Consider the following 24,034-nt stretch of genomic DNA (forward strand, 5'->3'; position numbering starts at 1 on the left):
TAAAAAAGAGTCAAAATAAGAAAAGATAAAAACTGAGAAGAAGGAAAATAACATAGAACAGATTGTATGTGTTTTGTACACAGAACATAGGTTCTGTGTCAGTATTGGCTCTGGCTTTTCTGAGTTTGGTGAAGGTGACTCTTGAACAAAATATAGCTGAATTGAAGCAACTTCTTAAATTTAGACTAATGTAAACTTAAACAATTGCAGGTTTTCAGCCAAGCATCTGTATCTTCAGAATCTCTCTTTATGTAGAAAGCAGAAGTCATCCTCTCTAAAGAGGATGACTAAAGACCATGAATGATCTTTTACTGACTGCAGTGAACTACAGTTGGAATACTTTTCACACACCTCTCTGTTAACCAAAATGACGTAGAAAGAGAAACTAGCAACTTGGTTACAGGCAAGCTTCCAGTATTCTAGGAGGCAAGGGAAATGGTTAAGATTCCTAATGTAAAACAAGAGTATTCCAGACAGAACAAATTAAGATTATTACTTCAAACTAATAATCCTTAATACTTTATTACTTGCTCATTAATTGCATTTACTTCTAAAGCTTGTAGTCTCGTTTTACTTGGTCATTTCAAATGGAAACTTAAACTTCAGATCTAAACTCGCATACTTACAGAGAAACAGGTAAAATGCAGCTAGCACAGTCTAAAATAGTATTATTTCAGAGTTGCCGAGAATTCCACATTTTTGGAACGCATTATTTTAAATCAGACGGGCCATTCCCTGTAGCTCTATAGAAATGACTGCATTTTGTTTTACTAAGTTCTATTGCATTGGTACATTGGAACCTGTTGCATTGACCTGGGTGTGCATTGACACACAGACGGTACTTTGTTGAATGTTATTAAAGAAATCTCATTTAAATTGAAGAGATTGATTATCGTTTCTCTTATTTGTGCAAGTAAACGTAATGTAAATTACAGAAATAGTTTAACCTCTTATTCTATGGTCTCCTGAAAGATCAATCAAATAATTAACTGTGAATGTGTTCAGTAAGATTTTTATCTTAAATAAGAATCCCCCTCTCTCTCTTTCTCTCTTTTTAAAGTTTGTGGTTCTAACTGTATGTTTGAAGGCTGGATTAGAGACCTCGTATTGGACTTTGGTAAGCAAATGTCTTTATCACATTCTCAAGTGCACTATAAAGTATGGTAGATGAATATTTTGTTTTTCTTATTATGTTTGGCTTTTGCTATAATATCAAATTAAATTGTGGTAACTCATAAGACAGAAAATACATACATTAAAAAAATGGTGAATAGTAAAAAGGAGGAATTTGGAGTAAGGCTTAAAATCATCCTAGAAGAATCAAATGACTGAATTGTTTGCAATTAAGCTTAAATTGGTTTAAAATGTAAATGACATTGCTGCTGAAAATATAAGCTTGCTTTAAGAAACTATAGCAGTTAATACCAGGCATTGGAATGTTTATCAGAAATGCATCATAAACAGCAAGTCGCAAAGGTCTTTTTTTATGTCATAATACATCTACGATGATTGTTTTGTTTTTCTTTGTTTTAACAGTTCAGCCATATAGCTATCTGGGGCAGCATAGCACTCTGGATAGTGTTTTTTGGAATCTACTCTTCTTTGTGGCCAGTCATTCCTATGGCACCCGATATGTCAGGAGAGGTAAAGTATATTTTAACTGATCTCCACGTGTGCACAAAGAATACTTCAGGTTTTAGTTCAGACCTAATCTGTATTGGATCCTTCTCTTAGCTAGAGGTACATAAGATGTTTGCTTCTTATTATATCTTCAATGTGGAAGTCATGTTTATTGATAACAGGATGAAATTTTACTCTTCTGAAAAAAGAAGCTCAGCTAACGTGCTGTGATTCTATGGTCTACCAAGGAAGAGCTGACAAATAAGCTGCACCACATCACAGAGTGCTGAATTTGATTAAGACATTTTCTAAAGAGATGTCTTAACCAAATTCAGCACTCAAAATTACAGCACTGACTTGGCTGGAGATTTTTTTATACCTAAATAGCACACGTAGCACATTGATTAAAGCTGTCTTCAAAACTCCAGTATAGGTCAGAAATTTGAGTTGCCACAACGTTGCGTGAGCAGCTGATCACCATCACACATTTACTTTTCAATTAGTGTTGTGCTTGGAATGTTTTATTGTACCATTTCTTTAATCTTTCAGTGTAAATTTTGGTTTCTCTTTTATTATTATCCTATTTGTGTTAACCTACTGTAAGTATTGCAAATAGTACTAAATCTACAAAAGATACACAATTGCTGCTTGTCCTTATTTAATGGAACTTCAGTCCCAAATTCTCAAAACTATTCATTTCTAAAAACATCTGAAGCTTAGTATTTATTCTACAGACACTAATATCTGTTTCTGGGCATGGCTGTTGGGAATAAGCAGGTGAGAATACCTGTTTGTTTCAAAAAGATGCTCCTCTGATTGTTCTCAAATCACATCAACGAGACCAAGCCACACACAAATAGGAGAGTAGGTACTTTTAACTTTGCTTCTGTCATGTAATTCAACAATTTAAAAACACCTGCACAGTTGGGGAAATGTAGTGAATATCCCTCCTTTGCTTGGAGTTAAATCAGACCCACAAATCTCACCTCTCACATAAGCTGTTATGAGAAAACAATAGTATGTTTTCTCATATATGTATATATATATGAGAATATATATATATTGTCAAGTATGTAGCCATTTATGTAAGTACTAAATTACAATGGAAAACACAAGGAGTTGACTTAAGTACTTGGGCACCAAAGAAAGAGGATGAAATTTATATAATTTCCTGCTGCTTTTCCTCTCTACTATAACCTCTAACTTTCCTATATGTAGGTAGATTTTATGTTAACTTGTTGCTTCCATTACTCATAAAATAAAAATTAAAAAGTACATTATTCTAAATTGATTAAAGCTATTGTACCTAAGCGTTTTCCTTCATATTCACTATATTTTTAGAAGAAATTTCAGAATGTTTCTGAAATTGATCATGTGTGGTTTTCATTTGCTTGTTTTTTTGTGTGTTTTTACACTGTCTTGTTGTTCAAGACAGAAGAATGGCTATAGCAGTAAGAACAATATGGGCAGCAGGATGTGTTGCACTTGGTAAGGCATAGAGTTGGCTACTTCACAGTGGAAATAGCTGAATATTGAATGTATGTTCAGTCTGAAGTTGTAAACAAAAGATGTCACTGAAAGGAATGCTTTTCCTACAAACTTTGCAAAATATTTGCTTGCAAAGTGAGGTTTTTTGCCAATTAAAAGTAAATCCTCTTGCAATTTGGATTTCACGTGACACCAAAGTAATACGACTTACTAAGTTAAATAAATGAATTTGGGAAAAATGTATCTGTAATTGAAATGTATCTAGTTATTTTGTCATTAGGAATTTGTGGTTTGCTTATGTATATATATAGTAGCACTAGATGCACACAGTTGTTGGAGGAGTTGCTTTTTTCTTCTGTTTTTTTTTTTTCCTAAGAATAGAGCCAGAGGCCTCTAACATTGGAATGATCTCTCTTAAACTTCTTGTAGACCTTAAGTGCTCATTTTAAAAGCTCATCTAGCTTTTTGAGGTACATTCTTTATGGACAAAGACAGTCCTGTTGATAAATACAGTGCCTCAGGTGCGAGCTGGGGTTTTTGTATGCTATCCTGGAAGCCTCCAGGGCAGATTTGCTGGGTTTTGCTGAAATAAGTCCAGGCTTCTCCTAAGTATTCAAACTAAAAGATTCACAGCTGTGAAACATACAGTGGTATGGTAGAAAGAAATGCATATGGACATCTCTACTTTTCTATGCAAATGCTGCTTGTCTGATTCCTTCAAATGTATAAGTCACACTTGAAGATTTGCACTATCCAGGTATGTTTGTCAGAACTTAAAGAAACAAGCTGACCTGTGTTTCAGTAGCTTTTTGTCTGTTTTGCCTTAGCCTGGTCAGACAAAATGTGCAGAAGGGACTGTCTGAATTTTTGTTGTTGTTGTTGCTCTTTTGTTTTTTGTTTTTTTTATAAACAGGTTTTGTACAAATGTTAGGGGGTTAGATTTGGGAACTGCTTATTTTTTCCAGTACTAACTCAGTGGCCAAAACTGCTGACAGCAACCTGTGTCCAAATTCATTCTTTAATTTCACAGTGCTGTGACTTTGGTCAGAAACTAGAAAGCCATTTCATTTGGAAAAAGATGCCACTGCAGACTACAAAAAGAACATTTTCATTGTAGATCTGAGAAGGCCAACTGTGTGAATCTCTTCTACACTGACTTTTCTTTTACATACAACATTCACAAAGAGAATAAGTGGAGTATACTCTTAATATGTTTTCAAGCACACCTACAGTATTTTCTCTTTTTAAAGCCACATGTAGTTTGCATAAGTAACTAAAAGTAAATTACAAATCTCTTCTTATTCAATATTTACTTTGTACAAACTCTTCCATATGCAGAAAACTGTTGTGTGATGCTGAACAAAACACATCTCCAATCTGTCATCGAACAGATTAGCAGGAGAAATTTTGTTCTCCTGTTTTGCCATACTGTGCAATATAGCACCTGAATGAAAGAAATGATGCTGCAATTAGTTCTGCCTTTTTGTCCATGTAATCTTCTTGCGGTAACTATTGTTAACTAATGAAGTTTCTGTAACTTACATCGTCTAATCAGAGTAACTATTCGAATGGCTGTCAGTAGAATCTAATGCTCATAGAACCTTTCCATTAAATCGATAAAAATGCTGAATTTCTATGCTAGTATAAATTATTTTTCTGAAACAAGTATGAGTGTGGTTCAAGTTGAAGGGATATAACTGGGAGGGAAGCATGAACAACTTAATGTCTATTTTGCACTCATACAAATCCTGACTCTCTTGATACTATTTTATGCTTTGAGTGTCTAGGGGGGTGTTGTTTTTTTATGCACCTGATTAATGAAGTAGCTAAAAATTACAAAATTTACTGGAAATAAGAAATATGGTATTAAGATTAAAAGCAAAAGTTCAGTATCTGCAGAACTGTTTAATTTATTTTTGTACTCTAAATGTGCACTGTAAAGTTCTCCAGAACCCCGAAACAGTGATCATTGATCTGTGTCTGTCCTATACCTATATACCTCCCTATACCTATATAGGTATAGGGAGGAAATAAAATTTGTTTTGCATGTATATTTTTGTGGAGAACAATATTGCTTCATAAAAGAGTTTGACAATTTATTGAGGATTTCTTTTAAGTGAATCAAAATTATTCTCATATTTCCTTTTTAATATTATCTCACAGTCCTAATACTTTACACATTTAATCTTATTAAGTTCTTTAAACAAGAGGTTTGCTTTTAATTTCTCACTGTTAGAATCCAAAAGCAAGGAATTTTCATAAGTGATTTTTCTTTTCCAATTCATCAGTAATGTCTCCATTTAATTCCCTTTGGTTGGTCTCTGTTTTGAGTGTTAATACCATACAATTTAGTTGTACTTGGTCTCTAGTACTAGATATTTTTTAGTCAGTTCTTGCTGTTCCTATATTTATTTTGTTTTACCACTGTGGACTTCTTTGGTGGCTGCTTGTTGTTGATGTTTTTTTGTTTTTGTTTTTTGTTTTTTGTTTTTTTTTCCCCATAACTTTTGAAATAATCTGGATTTTCATAAAATGCAAGGAGAGAGTTGAGTATCTATAAATGTAGTTCAGAAAGGAAGGATGAACAAACACTCCAAAGCCAGTCTTGCGAATATGTAGTAAGGTTCATCCTTGCGTTTCATCCTTTTCTGAACTCAAGTGTCTTACTGTGGTCAGAGATAAATGCTAATCTGATGATTACAAACCTGTATTGCTCTATTGACTTCATTAAGGTTTATATTCTGTCATCACAGTAATGCTTCTTGGAGCTTTAGGATTTATAGTGAGCTGTGTGTATTTATTACTTAAAATGTTATTTATTATTTGTGTTGATGTTACTGGAGCCATATTTCATCCCCCTGAGGGATACCTTTTCTCTTTGGTACCTATCTGCTGTGAGGAAAATTCATGGCCCTGCAATGACCTAGTAGTATTCTTAGCTGAAAAATCAGAGAAACTGGGGGAAAAAGTGACAGCGGGTCTCGTAGCCACTTTTCTTGTCTCACAGGGGATTCGTTCAAGTAAGAACTTCTGAATTCTGTCTGCAAATATCCCTTTATCTGCTTCTTAATTACTACTTCCTGTTTTTACTTTGAATGGATTTTCAAAAAGTGGGGGGACTGCCTTTTTAATTCACCTAATAAACAAAGTTCCTACTTCATAGGACCTATGGGATTTTTATTTCTTTTTTAACTGCAAAGAGCAAAGAAGCACTGCAGGCATGACTACAGCTCCTTGTGGAGACTGCTGCACTGGGAATTAATTGCAGATCTGTTTTAGTGTTACAACGCTAAGTACTTAGACATGTATGAAGAGAAATACGTAACTAAAACTAATGAAGTTGTCTCTGAAGGTAACTGAGAAGAAAAACTGTTGTTGATTTGAACTGCTTTAACCAACTGTTGTTGGTGTTGAAAAGATGTTACTTTAATAATTCGGTGGTTTACGGGGAGAGGATATGTACATAGATGGCAGATGAAGTAAACTAAAGCAATAATCTTCGTCTTTCTCTTTTTACTTTTAGAAGGCTATTGTTTTTTAAAATCTTTAATAGCTGTTTCAGAAGAACATTTCATAGTGAAGAAAAAGGAAATATTTTTGTTCATTTTGGCACGTAATTTCCTAATATTCCACATCCTTTCAAACACTTTGCCTCCAGGATTTCTAATCCAGGAATGATTTTCAGTCCATCTTTTTCTTTAAAAATATGTCTGTGTGTAGCACTTAGTAAGCAATGTTAATTCATTTTAGAAAGTCCTCATATTGAGCGTGAGCTGTGCAGACAACAAATTATTTATCTTCCCTGCAGGATTTGTTAGTTCTACAATAAACTAGGCTTTCCAGCTCTCATTTTGGATTACTTCTGAATTCCCCTGGGAGCCACTTTTGTGGCAGATTCCATTTGGTTTCACAAGGCCTAAAGGGGGAAAACTTGGCATAGACCACAAATCTCTCACATTAGGAACAATTTGTAAACCACGAACAGAGGCAGCCAGAGTCCGGCCCCAGAACAGGCTGCTCCTGTTAGTGCCATTGTCTGGAAAGGATTGGTTTGCCATTTCCCAGATGACCTGCCTATGTGTAGAGAGATGTGAAAAGTTAGAGACAAAAATGTTTTCTACAGAGTGAGGGGGGAGCTTTCTTGTACAGAAAGGAAGGAAATACCTCTGTGGGATTTTATTTTTCCCTTCTTCATCCAAAAAATACAAAGAGGCCCTCTGTCTTTAACACGAATGTCGGCTTTAAATCTTTTAGGTTTGGATTAACTCTGTAAAAGAAAAAAAAATCTGACAGGCTTTCAAATATGACGCAGAAAAACTTTTTTTTTTTGCCTCAATTCATGTTGTTCATTTGTAAAGCCAAAGGCTGGATGGACTGAATAGTAGGCGCCAGTTGTTCCTTCATTCATAGTTAGCATTACAATGGTCAGAATTAACATCCTAAGACCTACATTATCACTTTTGCTGTTTCACCGGCAAACATTTAATACAGGGCGGCTAATGCAAGGGTAGCTCTTAGTTGTGTCCTATAAATTAAAAAATATTATTAATAAATAGGAAGTAACAGTTGTAATTACTTCAAGTTTTTCTGCTTTTTGTTTTTGTTTAGGAAACCATTATTCTGTCTAATTTATATTTAATTATTAAAGATCTTGTAAAATGTAGTTATGATAGACATTTCCTACTGGCTGTTTTCTTAGGAAATTAGTATTTAATCACCTATGTTAAAAGTCATGTTTTGCTTATAAATGGACTGCACAAATACATTTTTCTTCACATTCTGATAGAAAAGAAAATCAGTGTTGGTTTTTTTTTTTCTTCCCATTGAAGCTGTGAATTGGTTTGGGTTTTTTGAACCTGTCATTGCTCAGTACTTACATGTTTGCCAACAACCACTGGCAAAAATTATTACTAAAATCTCAGGGCAGTATCTATGCCCTTTCAACGTAGCTGTCAAAAGTTTACCAGGCTTTCAGTTCAAATATAGGCTTATGCTTTTAAGAGAATTGGTCGGAATTTGGATACAAAAATGTGGTGAATAGGAGTTTTTGCCTGTATGAAAATGAGATTTTTTTTCTGAAAAATAATTCGTTTTAGGCTTTACACATAACATACCAAGTATAACTCTAAAATATTCAGAGATATGCATTCGGAAGTTGGGCGTCAGCTACTGCAATCTACTTCCATTGTTCTGCTTATTGATACTAGTAGAGTTTTAACTTTTTTATGTTAGGCACTAAAGTTTAGCTTTTCAGAGGAATTAGTCTCCAAATAGCGATACAAGGATTTCAAAGAGTATCCTTGTGTAGCAATGTTATTTCCAATCTCTTTGTAATTTATGAAATAATCTAATTTCATTTCAGAGGTATCTTAATACTGACTGCAAAATAATCTTCCAGTATTATGCTTTTTTAATTCTCTGCATTCATAATATTGTTAATCTAAATACTTGATCATGTACTTGCAAGAGTAGAATAAAGATTTTCTTGTGAAGTCCCTATGTTTTGGTACTTGTTTTGAATTTAATTTTAGTCTGCTAATAAGTTACAAAAAGAAAATCCTGTGTATTAATAGAGGAAGGTGGATAAGAATGGAAACGCAGCAGAGAGCATTAACATATTTTGCAAGTATTCCACTATGTATTAGCATGTTCATTTAAGGCTATGTTACATACTTACATAATTATGTAATTAGTTGTTAGTTCTCATCTTTTAACAGTTTGTGCACAGGAGTCTGTAGCAGTGTGGGAGTAGTGGTAGAGGAAGTTCTATTGGAGACAGCTCAACTTCAGTCTGAGTTACAGTGCAAAATGTAGCAGCATCCAGTATCCATAGCAAGTGTCAGTAATCATTGCAGCTGCTAGGGTTGATTGCAAATGAGAGATGTGTTGACAAAGTTTGGGAGATGGGCTTGAGGGGGGTCACTAAATCTGATTTTAATGGAAATTAGTCAGTGTAGTAATATAGAGCAGGGATGTGGAGGGGTAGATTCCCCTTCTCTAAAAGAGCTAAGCAGCATGATCTTTTTACCAGCATCTTAACGTGAATTAGTGCTTACATTAAACATTCTAGAACAGTTCATTTAAACTTGATTTTCATTGTCTCAACCAAGTCATTGATGTTTCTACATTGTTTTTTGGGTTGTTTTTTTTTCTAGTTCTCTTCGTAACATAATTATATGTTGTGCTTTCTTCTTCCAGGCAGCTATGATGTTCAGCTCTGGAGTGTTTTGGATGGGACTTTTATGTATTCCCATGACAGCTTTGCTTTTTGATGTAGTATACAAAGTGTGAGTACAAAAACACTGATGTTCATGGGAAAAGTACTGAATTTCATGCATGTTCTTAATTACATCAATAGCATGTTCTAATTACAACAGTAGGAAGAGCAAATAGAGATCAGCTCTAATTTTATGAAATTATTTTTCAGCTTGTTTTTGACAAACCTGGTGTCTTGTTCAGTCTCAGACCCCTGGTTATAAATTTTATTAGTATTTTAAATGCTTCAATAATTTAATGCCTGTTTTTTGTTTCTATTTTGCAAGAACAGATGATGAAATATATTATTCAGACTTGCTTTACCATATTTATTCATTTAAGACTAAATTTTAAGTTACCAGGTAAAATGGATTTGTATATTGAATGTGCATATGTAAGTGTTAAAATAACCTGATCTTTTGCTTTCAAAAATCATAAATCTGACAGTATTTTGTATTACTTTCAGAGTAAAAAGAGCTACTTTTAAGACACTGGTAGATGAAGTTCAGGAATTAGAAGCAAAGTCTGAGGATCCTGGGGCAGTTGTACATGGCAAGAGGTACTGTAAAAAATCTATGTATCAATGTCTTCTATATGATAATAAAATTAGTAATAATAATGATGCTTCAGCTTCATACATGTATCAAAGGCAAAATATTACTTTCCAAAACCATGAAACTAAATAGAGTGAAAAACATTTCATGTAGGTGTCTGTAGAAAGATTTGGAGTCTACTCAGCCTGATGATGATGAAACTTTAATCCTGTCACTTTCTGTTAACAGTCAAAGCAAAGGCAGTTTAAATCTGCATTGTTCAGTAGTACGGTTACAAATTGGGCTTAAGCATGTAAAAAATAAATAAAAGCATCCTTGATAACATAGGAAAAAACAGCAAAATCTGTCAGGGACCTGTTGAAATTAAATAGAGCAAACTGGGACTGTATCTAATGCTAGTCAAGAGCAAACAAATTTGACCAGATTTTGTGAGGTAAGAAATAACTTGAACTTGACACTCCACAATTCTCTTATTACATCCTCCATTATGTGTCAGGCAGGTAATTTGAAAAGGGAGGAGGTAAAATTGAGAAACTGAACAATTTTCATATGTAAACTTAGTGCTTAGTGAAATACTTGCATCTTTTTAACTCATGAATAACTTGTAACCTTGAAAAGGACTGAGAGATGGCAAAGTATGCTCCTCCCACTACCCAATTCTATTTCATTAGTGCCATTTGGCTGAACTGGGACTTTCTTTCCTTGTCTTCATTTTCATGACCTCTGTGAAGTTTTACAAAAGCTGAAGCTGTTGATATTTGATTTTTCCTCTTCTTTTTCAACTTTGGACTGCTGTTTTCTCTGATATCTTCATGGTAAAGGGCTAAACTAAGAAGCTTTATAGGAAGAAAGGCATGCATGTAAGGAGACCATGAAAATGCAAGGAGACATTTCTTTTATCATAGTTCCAATTTCAGGAAGCACCTTCTGTTCATAAAGATAATTAGTTTTCATGTCTGTTTTAATGTTATAGTATCCTTCCTCCAATCCTGTGGGAATCAACTTACAAGAATTTACCCAGTTGAGACTAAATGGTATTGGATACTAAGATGATGACCAACATTTCTAATGTGTTGAATATCTAAGCTGATTGCTTTGGATGCCTCTCTCTATCTGCATATCTTTCTTAGCACCAGGGCAGGATCTTCCTCCAAGTTAACTTGTATATCAGTGTGTTTACCTGTGAGCCAGGAGCAGTATTTGCTGAATGCTATTTCTCAAGGAGTAGTAGAAGAATAAATTACAGAAAGGAACGCAGGTGTTAGTACCAGGAAGTGCTGAAAGAGGTACATCTTGTAGCTGCAGAAGAAAGTAAGGTGATGTATCTGGTAAGAGTTTTGCACTTTCATAACCAAGGTTGCTCACATATTCCGAAATTCAGCTCTTTCAGTATGCTCTTCCTTCAACCTCCAGAATTTTTCCCACATCCATTCTTATTTAGATCAGAGGAACTTGGTGTTTTCACCAGTGGTTTTACAGACATCTCTTTATGTCACAATTAAATAAATAGGAAGGCTTCACTGAGATTGTTCAGTTACCTGGCTAGAATATCTTTCTTTATTCTCCACATAGTTATTTTTGGGCCTATATTCTTTGAAGTGTAGAAAAGCATCTGCCTCACATACAAATCCATGGATATTAGACATCTTAGTGTTTTTTAAGGATTTATTTCCTCGGTGATTTTTTTGGGGGGTGTTCTTAATTCAGGTAACAGAGACAAAACTTCACCCTCTGTGGATAAAGTATTCTTTGTTAAGGAAATGCTTTGATGAAGGGACCTACTTGCATCTCTCACCACATCCCATTAATCCCAAAGCATCCCAGTGGTGTCCCAGGACATGGGGCTCCATCTCCTTCTGCCTGCACACACTAGGGACACAGCACCTGAGCTGTGGCACCAGAGTGGATCACAGCCTTTTTCCAAGGCTACCTGTGCAGTGATCCTGACCATGGGCATGATGGGGATGGATAAATGATTGGACTAGATTATCTGAATGGTCTTCTTCAATCTTGTGTGATTCTGTGATCTTCAGAAGCTTGGCTGAACAGTTGTGATGGTTTTTGAGTCTCTAAATCGCAGAAGCCTGGATACCAGTGCAGAGTACATAGTTAAATTGGCAAGGAATGTCCTCAGCATCTGTTCTAAATATGCATGCCTGACTCCTATATTCTAGATTTATAGTACTTTTTGTAGGAGAGCATCAAGTTATTTTTTACAAACTTAGTATATATTCTTTAGCACCAACTAATATTCTTTCCTAGTGTGCAAAAAAACTCTGGAAGTACCTTTCTATGTTACAGTAGAAAAAGAGATTTTTTTTCTCATAAAATGCCAAGTAACCAGAAACAGCAATAATATTACTTACCATAAAAATATTTCTATTACGTAGGCTAACAGTAGCATAAATAACAGCCCTTACTTTTGCAAATGTCTTTAGAGATATTTGCCACAAATGCTACTTCATATAATAGTTGTTTTCCATTCAAGCACCTTGTAAAGTTTTTATTTTTAAACCAGACATGATTGGTTAGGAATATATAAAGTACTCACAGTTTTCACATATATGTATATAGCAAGTTCAAATGCAGTTAATATTTACTTTTCCATACAGGTGTACATGATAAGCATAGTCACTTACTTGCTATGACTGGTTAATTATGAAACTATGTTTTACTGATTGATGTAGATTTTTAAATATATGTGTTTGGATGGCAGCAGGATGATTCATAAAAAAGAGCCTGTGCTCTTTCATCAAGTATAAAATAGAGCGGAATTTAATATCTGAATAGCTGGAAGCACTTTTGTTCTCCAAAATTACTTCCTACTTTATTTGTATTTTCTATACCAGCAATCAGATCTATGCAGTGGAAACTTCATTATACGTAAACTAACAGATGTGTGTACCTCATGTAAAACTTAAGGCAGTATTTTCAGTGCTTAGCACTTAGGCAGTTTGAATGTTTCATTCTGGAACATGAGCAAGTGATAATGACAGTACTAAAATACTAGAATAGGCCTACTGTTCTTTTAATGAAATAGTTTTGTATTAGAAAATAACACCTATCAAAAAAATCACTGAAATTTTCTGTCTTCAGCTAATATTAAGAAAGGTTTCTCAGATGTACTGCAAAGGAGATGCAGGTTATGCCCCTATTAGAATATTTGTACGGTCTTTCATCTCTCTGCTTTCCCGTTGCATGTGAAAGTCTTCATTTATTCACCCTGTGTATCACTTTGTGATTTAATCCTTAGTCTCCAATTTTTCAGAATTCCATTACTTTATCAGTATTTTGTAGCTCTGAACTGAAAATCAAGGCACCTACTCTGCCTGGTGGAGCAGTGATGAGGAAACTTTTTTTGTGTTTTTTTTTTTTTTTTTTTTTTCCCAAAAGAGCTATCTCAAGAAAACATGAAAGGAAAGGTGTATCTCAGGTACTTTCTTGTGATTTATGTTCAGCCAGCAAATGCTGACTGCTTTCCTGTAGCTGGTACCTAATTCCTTTTTTATAAAGAAGACTCATTCCATCCAAAGCATGGCCACAGAAGCAGTTTAGCCCACCCATCCACTTACCCTGTAGATTTTGTGGTTAGCTTTACTCTGTGGATGTGGGGATGTAGGTTTATTTCTTTTTTCCCTCCTGGCATATGCTTTAACCACCAGATCGGAGGGAAACAGAAGAGGGAGGCAGACCTCTAGTCTCTCCAGTTTATGCCAGTGGTTCAGCTTCATATACAAAAAAAAATTCAGTGCTTAATGAAGAAAAAATAAGCATTTCTAATTTACAGGTTTGAATGCTACTCCAATAAGGGAAGGAATATAGTTGCATTCCTACCATTTAGTCTGGTAGGTAGTCTAAGAAAGTAGTCTGCTCAGCTAGTTGACAAGTAGTGGTAAGGAGTAATTTGACTAGTCAGAGCTCACTAGATTTAGGTCTGTGTAAATCCTTCATGTTTACTACATTCTAGCAGAGAGAAAACTTTGATAATCTAGCCGAATTAACAAAACTGTATTGCTATGTACTTGGAATAGATTTAAGCAAAATAATTCATTTTTAGACCAGCTCACAATGGGAGGGACTGGATTTTCAAGCACTGGAAATGTAAAATGTAAGATCTAATTCACAGTGAATATCAAATTTAGAGCAAGAAATTAGCGTTTTTATTACAATTTTTTTTAATATAGTCTGTGCATCTTCAATATGCTATCAAAAATAACGTGTAACTGGTGTAACTCTCCCTCCATCTTCTTTCATATCATATCCCCTCTAGGATACTGTTTGAGTAGAAACTGAACCCTTCTTTCTGTAAGAAATGTTGCCTGGCACTAACCAACCCATGCTGCCTCTAGAAAGCCAGTGCCTTCCCTTTACACCACATGTTTCTAAAGGAGTCACATTCAAATATTTACAGTTTTGTTCGTTTATTTGTATTGTCAGTGCTTCAAGACAGATGTTTTGCATGTACTGCAAGAAATAAGAAACAATACCAAGGATCTAGACTTCATAATCTGCCCTTGCACAGGCTCTTAATCATCTGTTTAACGATTAATTCGGACACAAATAGTAAACAAAAAATGAACATTTTTCTTTTAATAATTAATTCCTCTTTAACAGACTCAAAGGATGAAGGAGATACAGTAACTAGGAAGTAAACTTTTTCTGCTTTCTTCCTAGCTTAACTGAAAGAGCCCAACTACTGAAGAATGTTTTTAAGAAGAACCATGTGAACCTGTATCGCTCTGATTCTCTGCAGCAAAACTTGCTCCGTAAGTATCAAAAAAAAAAAAAAAAAAACACCCTAATATCCATTATAGAATATTTGTTGTTTTTTTATGTAGTAAAGATGTAGATGCAGTGTCCTAATACTTGTTGCAGCTGCCTTTTTTACATCTAGCATGCATCTTTAAAATTTGTGCCTCTATTTTGTACTACAGACTGGATAAAACTCATTTTTAACATCTCATCATTATCTTTAATAAATGAATTAGTTAATATGTGTTCTTGAATTACAAGGAAATCTTAATTTTTTTAACTTTAAGCATCTTTACACTGCTTTAATTCAGTCTGTCTTAAAAAAAGGAAGACATACAGAATGTAATTATCAGATACTGTGTTTGTAAGAACTGACAACGTATGTGACCATATTCATGTTTGAATGTAAACTCAGTACACCATATACATTGCCTGTGGTTAGGATACTATTCATTCCTAAGATTTTACACAGAGCTCTTCGCTTCCATATGACTGCAAAATTATCTAAGAATGGTGTAGGTTTTCTCCCTACACTCTGCACCTTCATTGGCCTTTAATAAGTTGCTTTCGTTAAAGCTTTAAAATACTGAGGAATATGCAAAATGTGATTAAAAACTTAATTGGTTCCTGTTTTGTTTTGTATCTGCAGACGGCTACGCTTTCTCTCAAGATGAAAATGGAATTGTTTCCCAATCTGAAGTAATACGAGCTTATGATACCACAAAACAAAGGCCTGAGGAATGGTGAAAGAACACACTTCAATATTCAGGCCTTATAAATTGCTTTTGTGAGACAGACTACTAGATCTTTGCTGGGAGCTGCGACCATAGCCCAATTATCAGCAATTTTAAGATCTGTGATGGTCTTATTCCATACAGTTTGGATTTGTGTATTCAGTAGACATAAGCACTGTGCAACTATACTGTAAACACGACATCTCTAAATTTTTTTACCGGGTATTCGCTTAGCCTTTGTAAACAGATTGGAATTTACCTTATATCTTGCCAGCTTGCTTATTTTACAATGAAATTGAATCAATACTGGTTATATACTTGGAAGGTAATGGTCAGATTGCTAAACATACTTTACATTGACAGACCATTAGCACCTGTGAAGATTTTTAAGTGGCAATGTATTTAAATACAGTTGATAACAAGCCTTCGATTTCAACAAGTGCTGAAAAAATAGTATCTTAATGGTGTTCACTCACCTTCTTTAAGAAAGATTTTGAGTCAAAGATGTTTATAGTTGTTTGTGTCAAACTAGCCTAAAAACGCTTGCCAAAGAAGTTCCATAAATTTTTTCTGTTGTCAGAAATACTTTGAAAGGAAATGAACTCCAGTCCTGATCTCAGAACTGCATGCTTGAGTCTTTGCACTTGCAGAGAAGGATTTACAGTGCAGCGCATCTAATGTGAGTGGCCTTGATGGCATTTGCTTTCAAAAGTGCAAGTATTGCACCCATGGCCTTATAGAATTTTTTCCCTTATTTTCATCTAGTAGTGCATATGTTGAAAATGGCTGCCACCTTGTAAAATTGAGTACACATTTTGTTCAAACTGTAAAGAATTGCACTGCCTTACTTCCCCTATCAAACCTTAATTTTTTTTCGATTTCATTTGATAGTCGTATCTGCTTATACAGTAGGTTCAGTGGCAAGTTTGTTAATTTATTTTTAAAAATTAGTCACATTTTCAATCTTTTTATACTAAAATAATGCATACATTGAAATACAGAGCAAAGCATGCCCTGCAGTAGTGTGTGGCATGTACTGTTTTATTTGTGCTGAAGCTACTTCCTATAAAGATCTGAAATAACATTTCAGCAGTCTCTTTCAAAAACACTGATCATGCAAAATACCTATACGTGCACCTTTAATTAAAAGCAGAGAGGAAGTGACTGCAGAGAAAGATACACTTATGGTTTTTATTTAAAAAAAGGATAATAAAAAATTTTAAAAAAGATGGAAGGGAAGGGGAGCTAAATTAAAAGTCTCATAGTAAGAATATGGTGATAATAGTGTTTTTAGGTAGTTGTAGTTGGCATTTCTCAGCCTGCCTCTCAGTGGCCATCAGGATTCAAACAATAAAAAGCTTTTTTAACTTTCAGAGTTTAGTTAAATCTTGTAGCTTTTCTGATTTTAAATGACATCATAATTACATCTAGAATACATTTTTCCATAGAAACAGGCACTTTTGTTTTTAATTAAATTTCAGTGCATTGTACAGAACTGATACTTTTTTCCCTTGAATGGAGATCAGCTAAAAGGAAATGCAGAACAATGACATCCTTAATGATCTGCTAGATTAAGAATTTCCTCTTGCTCTCCAGTTCGGCCAGTTTCAACTTACAAGCAACAGGCCATATATTTGCATCTCTTCTCTCCTGTCCTCAGTAAGTTTTAGAAAATCTTATAATATCACTTACTAGAGGTGATTTCATCTGTCTGCCTTTCACCTGACACTTAACATGTAACTTCATTGCACTGTTCAGTTTCCTTGTGCTCCGTTCTAAAAGAAGCTTACAAATACAAAACAGAACCCCAATAACAAAAACGATACGAAAGTACATATTTCAGAAGGCGTATCAGTGGAAGGCAGTCTGCATTTCATATGCATGTTATGCAGTGTCTTCCTCCCATTTTCTCAGAGTGATCTCTAAACAGAAGAGAAAACAAGACACAGGGACAAAGGGGACGTATCCCACTAGAAACAGTACTGCCAGTCAGTCATGCAGACAAGAACTGCCTTCAGAAAAGCCATTTCAGGCAGAGATAAATAGATGGATCAATATGGGAGGGGCAAATCACTTGACCTGAGGCAGGAAGAAAAAATTTGGGGGCATGGCCCTTTCCTGAAACAGGGATCCCTCTTTTCTGTCACCAAATGGACAATGGCCAACTTGAAAACATTTCTGAAATTAACCATGATACTGTTTTTCTTTTATAAATGTCCCAATCCATCCATTCTTTCATTCTAACTTTTATGATTTTTCTGCTCTGGGTGGTTTATTTACGGGTTTTGCAGAAATTACATGAGCACTATAAATTTGTTGTGATATATTGTGATAGTTATTCTTCATATTTAAAATAAAGTGTTGCCCCAGTGTAGAAGCTTGTTGAAAATGACACACAGCATAACCCCCATTTATCTGTATTTAAAAAGTAACTGAAACAGCTCTAAATTAGACTGTAATTTAAGTTTTTTAAGAGTCTTGTCACTGTTTCATATTTAACATCTTTACAGAATTCAAATTTCACGAAGTATGTTTTTCACTTTATTGTAGTGTTTTTCTTTTTTCTCTATACTTTTCCCACGTGCTGCATCTTATGTATTGTCTGAAATTAGTGGTAGGAAGATTCTGCTTCGTAGAGTCAGTAAAAAAAAAATGTGACAATTCTAACCATGTTTTGTTTTTTTTTTACATTTGTGTACAACTGCATTCTAAAATATGAGATCAACCTATCTATGTGTGCCCACTTTTTAAATCAGATCAAGAATACAAGATGCACTTTATTTTCCTGTTAAGTACACAGTAAAGTGGTCTGTTATCGTCTGATTTGTTCATCCTGTCTTTGTTAATGTAAGGGGATTGTGCAGATGTTTGTTAAATATATATACATAGATATATAAGTGATTCAAAAGAGTAACTGGAAACAATTTTAACAAACTTATTGCTAACTTGTATTTGGAAACTTTTCTTGCCAGTTCCTAATTTTACACTTATTTTTGCAAGGCAGTTTCAACAGATTTATACTTGATCATCATTCTATTTGTATAAAAAAGATAAAATATTTTGAAACAATAAGAGATGAAAATTCCTATATGCCCACATCCATTCATAAAATCCCCTGTATCACAGAGATGCGTATAAAGTGTCTTAGGGCTTTTCGTTACATTTAAACCCATCTTGAATGAGTAGTGATTTGGAACGTGTTAAATTTAAGGAGAGAAGTTATTTTCCTGTTTTCTTCTGTGTTGTGTAAAAGCACTTGTAGTTCTGATGAATTTGTCATTTTGTCTGCATGAAGTGATATTTTTTCAGTGTTCTGAGGCAATGCATGGTGGTTGCTCTGCCCTCATTTTTACTGCCTTCGTTAAAAGTCTCCTCATAGTATAGCCAGAAGCTAGCGCTGTGTAAGCAAATGAGTTTGTCGTTTCCATTTTCTTGGTACTGAATGTTTTCACTGGTAGCAAACTCAACAAATGAGTGGCTCCTTCGCCCCCCACCCTCGCTCCCCCAGTTTGTTCGCTGTTAACCAATAGATCTTCATTAAACAAAGGAATATTTTAGCATTCCAAACCTGGTTCCTGCTTATGCAAGCCGTTACTCACATAAGCTTCAATTGGGCTGCTCGTAAGTATGAGGGCTGCTCAGCTGAGTAACGGCGTGCAGAGTTGGGCACGTAGGAGGGTTGGTACTTTTGGAGGATTGCTTAAATGAAAGCATTTCCCTAAATAGTAATTTGTAATTGCAAAGCTGTGACCAGAATAAGTTTTGGGGTTTTTTTTAAGTTATATTTTATTGTGTTTCTTCACTGTAGAACTGAAGCCATAAATGCACTGATATTGCTTTTTAATACTTCAACTTAATTTTCCATTAAGATTTTCAGTGTTTGATATGTATGAACTGCTGCAGAAAGTGGTCGCTGTGTACAAGCAAAATCTGCATTCGAGGCAAAGTGAGGTTTTACAGCCCCACTGAGCCATTACTGCTGAAACTGTTGTGGAAACTATGAAGCTGCATGAACGAAGACTTCTTGAATCGGTGTTTATGGTAGTTTCTCAGGTTTCGTTTTAACTGGATGTTAAATGCACTGTGTTTTATAGTTATTCTCTTTTAGTAACACATTTGGTTCTATGCAGTGTTACATGTCATTTAGCATTTGGTGAATGTGCATGTTTTGAACTGCAAATTTTAAATGTTTTGTCTTTTAATTGTTAAAAAATAATAAACTTTGCCATTAATGAAGATGTTTTATTGAAATGAATGGTTGCAAATGTGAGGGATTACTTTCAAAGAAAAAAAAACTGTCTCCATCAGTCTCGTTTTTTTATTCTTCTGAAATGGGACATATCAGAAATGGCATTTCACAAGCATCAGAGATCACTTATGTTACTGTAAGAAGTTGAAAAAATATAAAAACTTAGTTTCTTTTTTAAGGAGTTATTTTCAGCTGTCTTACTTGGCTCTCATGTGAAGTCCAGAAAGAGTTTTGAACAAACAAAAAGAATATACGAGTCAGCAATGTAATGATTTGCAGCCGAGCCCTAAGGTAGTTCTGGTGGTGCTGCCCTGTTTGGAAAGAGAAGTATGCAGAACAGAAATGGCGAAGCAGGAATAAGGGAATCTTGCTTCATTTTTCAGATAACAGTGGTAAGTACTGCATCCTTTGACCTCAATAGTGGCAGATGCTTCTTCATGCTAACAGTGTCCACCCACTGAATAAAAATCAGTACAGCCACACCTGATTGTGTTTTGGGTGAAGATAGGTGACTGATTCTTTTTTGATGTTAAGCAATTGATTTGTCTTGTAGATTCTGTATTCTGTTAGGATCAATAGCGGATACACCTTCTATGCTTTTTCATGATGCCCTCCCAAATGGTAAAGCTGCTTTAAAGCAATTCCATGTCCTCTGTTATGCTGACAGTCATAACAGCATTGAAATTACTCAGGTTACAATCCAGGTTATAGCAATACAGGTTCCTTTTCAAGACCTAACTCTCTTCTTTTATGGGAAATGTTAGTCATAAGCAAAATCATTTCACTCAGCTGACGTATTACAGACCTGAATCCGTTGTAAGTCAGGTGAAGAGAAAGAAGAGAGGCATTTCTTCCTAGCTCTGCTAGTAAAGACAGCATATCATGGAATTGCAGCCTCAGCATAATTGCAAATGAAGAACTTTGCCTGGATGTTGCAGAACAGCAGACCGTTCAGAAGCAGTTCTGTTCAGAGCAGCCTGCACAGCCCACATGGCTGCATGCAGAAAAGCTGCACCAAGGGCTGGCTCTAATTCTTTAATGCTACTGTCAACCCTTATGCTAATAGTAGCAGCAAAATAATTTTGAAATTGTCATACATCATTTTATTATACTCCAGAAGCATTAGCCCATCAGCATACCTAGCCATTTGCTATACTGCATACCTCACTTCAAATAAAATCCTTCGGAAATTCCTGCGAGCACACGTAGTGCTTTCCTTTGCACACTGGAGGTCTGATATGTTTTGGAGACGTGTGTGGAAGAAACCCTTCATACAGGAAAACAAAACAAAGGGCTGGTCTAATTCATTCAAAATAAGTGGTGATGGTAAGCAAGTACTGCCTAAATATTTTCTTCAAGCCAACATCTTGCCCTTCAAACTGCTTCATTAGTCATTAAAATTGTCGACCAAAATGCCATTTGTGTTCTGTCTGCAGGTTTTAAAAGAATGGATACTTTCTGTAAATCACAGCAGTATCTCTGCCATTGGGTCCTTCTTGATCAGAAGAAAATTCAGCACTCTAACTCAGAGCCCAAATCCAATTGTGCCGGAAATGACCAGCATAGGCAATGACTGCTTCAACCCTTGGGTTTGTGTTCTGTCAACATCTCTTCCTCTCTTTTGCACTATCTGCCTCACTATCAGTATCCTTACTTTAACAGTTACTCACCGTTCTTGGTCAGCCTGTTTGCACGATGCCATCCCCACCACACCTGGTGTCATCGTTCCCAAAACTCCTTGAGGAGCTTAGCACACCATACACTTTGAGGCCTGATTCAATGAAGCTGTTCCTGTGTATTACTTTTCCAGCATTTTATGAGGCCAAGCTCAGAATCAGAGGAGGAAGCGAATAAGCTCAGGCAGCATTTCCCGATGAGGCTGAATTTCACATACACGTCAAACCTTACAGCCTCTACCTAGGCTGAATAAACCTCCCTATCTGAAAGACTGTCATCAAGCATAGCAAAAATCAGCCCCTGTGTTAATACGTGAGTAGATGTTACTTCAGAGCCTGCTGCAGCTGTTCTGGAGCCTGTCCTTTCATGTACACTGATAAATGCTAATAGGTGATAACTGTGCCAAACTCCCAGTCACTCACGCATGGCACATCTTTGAGGGAAATGCCAAATTTCAGCTTGCTGTCACCTTTGTCAGTGGTTATGATGCCTACTCAATGTTTGAAGGAAATAAAATTGTTCTTTTCTAGCCAAAATGGATCACATTAATGTTTCTGCCTGCGAGATCTCTTTTGCTAGAATTTACTGCAAGATAAATATTTCTACCACCTGAAGATGTATTACATATTAGCAAACCACACTGAAGTTGATACAGTTCAGTATTTATTTCTGCTATATGTTGCTATATGCTGTAGAGCACATACACTGTTATGTCTTGGTTCCAACAGTCAAATCAAATCCTACTACGTAAAGTGTTGCTCTATGGAACATGAGTTGTCTTTTCCTTAGAAATTTCATGGATTGTAATGTTGATTATGCAACAAAAATCATTATTAAAGGTGATATTTTCAGAACTATTTTTCTTTATAAATGCAAAGAAACATTGATAGATCTCTGCTAAGAAAAATCCTACTATTCAGTTCTTGAGAAACAACAATTAACTCTTGGTATCTCTTCAAAAACAAAGATTTGCCACAGTTCAGACCAGAGGTGCTGTGAATCTCATAAGCACTGATATGCTGATGGCTGTTGTACAGGCCAGCTGCACCACCCTAATCTGATCCCACACATGGAGTTTGGGACTTACTGAAAAGGGAAATTCAGCCTCTGACACTGCAGAATCTTCTGTGTGATATGACTGCATTTGTCACAAAATGAACTATAAAGGAGGCCCTTCAATAACTGCCCATTTTTCTCATGCTCTTCTCTTGGCTTGCTGCGTGTGTTTGATTTAGATGCCTTTTTTTTCTTCTTCCATTTGGTTTGTTGATTTACTTGGATGAAGGAATGTAGGGGGCAAACAAAACATGTTCCTGTGTTTCAGATTAAAAACTAATCAGTGTCGTTTTCAACCACATTACATTTTGAGGTGCATATACAAGATATCAATTAGTCTATTAGCTGGAGAGAATCTTACATCATATCAAGTCTGCACAACAGGTGCACAGCTAAAGATGTAAAGCATTTACAAATGCAAAATAGTGTTTTTGACAGGAAAATAAGCAGAATAGTTTCACTGCCAAAGTGAAGATGCGTTCATGGAGTAGTGTATGCGCAGAGACACAGTTGACACCAGATTTCCACCACTGTTTATTGATAAACTGTTGGTGTGACTACTAAATAATTAGTGCTGTCAATGCTGTAAATACATCTTAAATTACAAGCTTTACATTTATACATGGCTAATTTTACAAATAGAACTTCGGGATCAGTTCATCCAATGTATGCATGGCACTGAGCAAAAGGCCACCAATAAATATTTCCCTCTAAAAAACGCCTCAGTGCAGCACCAGCTCTGGGATTGCATGCCAAGGAGTTATGTGGAAATATTAGCAAACACGTTCTGTTCTTCTAGCATAGGATTATTTGGCTGCTCGGGACCAGTATGTTTTCAGCTAGCCTAAATCGTGCTATTTTATTTATTTTAGTTAAGTTAACCAGTATAAATATGCAACGTAAGTTCAGGTACATTTTCTGTATGTTTAGAAACCAGGGCCTTCAATATCTTAATACATACCTTCTCACATTGCCTGTGGGAGCAGGCAGCTGAGTTAGGGTCCGCAGAGCTCTAGTTTAGTACTGTTACCTCTCTGTTACTTATTGCTGCTGGATAAAACTATGCTGGTTATTGGAGCCCTGGAGCGCGGCCACTGCTTGTTAGCAAAGTTACAGAATCACAGAATCACAGAATTGTAGGGGTTGGAAGGGACCTCCAGAGATCATCGAGTCCAACCCCCCTGCCAAAGCAGGTTCCCTACAGTAGGTAAGTTAATATCATTTATGGTTAAAACATCACTTACAGCGCCTTGAGCTGGGTAACCTTGTCCCAAAAATGGTTTTCTAGTTGTATCTCAATGTGTTCTGCACAAATCAGATCAAACCATCGGAGCAGTTGGTTATTAAGGCAGCTAAGATCGGAATACTTCACAAAACATCTGTAGCTGTAATCCAGGTTGGGGGAAGCACTCAGGACTGTTCCGAGGCCTTGCACTTCTCAATGGCAACTCACCCACAGGTCTGCCTCCATCAGAGCAGAGCACCAAGCACTGTAGTCAGTCCTCACGCTCCCAAAGACCGTGACGCTCCGCTCAGCTCTGCGCGAGGTCGGCACAGCCTTTCCCACCCAGGGCCGGCTCGGGGTAACCCAGGTACGGCGGTGCCTGCAGGAAGCCCGGCGGTGACCCCAGGTGTGCACTGTGGGCTGC

The 24,034-nt window shown here is 35.8% G+C and overlaps 1 protein-coding gene across 4 annotated transcripts in view; it reads left to right on the forward strand.

Moving 5' to 3' along the window:
- ATP8A1 (ATPase phospholipid transporting 8A1) overlaps positions 1–19,639 on the forward strand; it is a 94,607-nt gene extending 74,968 nt beyond the window's left edge. For all 4 annotated transcript variants that reach the window (XM_042871480.1, XM_042871482.1, XM_042871481.1 and 1 more), the window contains 6 exons: positions 1,061–1,117; positions 1,537–1,644; positions 9,307–9,395; positions 9,830–9,922; positions 14,592–14,683; positions 15,319–19,639. In XM_042871480.1, coding sequence (XP_042727414.1) covers positions 1,061–1,117; positions 1,537–1,644; positions 9,307–9,395; positions 9,830–9,922; positions 14,592–14,683; positions 15,319–15,416 — 537 coding nt within the window. In that variant the 3' untranslated portion in view covers positions 15,417–19,639. The remainder of the gene's footprint in view (positions 1–1,060; positions 1,118–1,536; positions 1,645–9,306; positions 9,396–9,829; positions 9,923–14,591; positions 14,684–15,318) is intronic.
- Positions 19,640–24,034: the final 4,395 nt, after the last annotated feature.

This window comes from Lagopus leucura, unplaced genomic scaffold, assembly GCF_019238085.1.
Source record: "Lagopus leucura isolate 7727_CA_CO unplaced genomic scaffold, USGS_WTPT01 Super-Scaffold_100004, whole genome shotgun sequence".
NCBI lineage: Eukaryota > Metazoa > Chordata > Aves > Galliformes > Phasianidae > Lagopus > Lagopus leucura.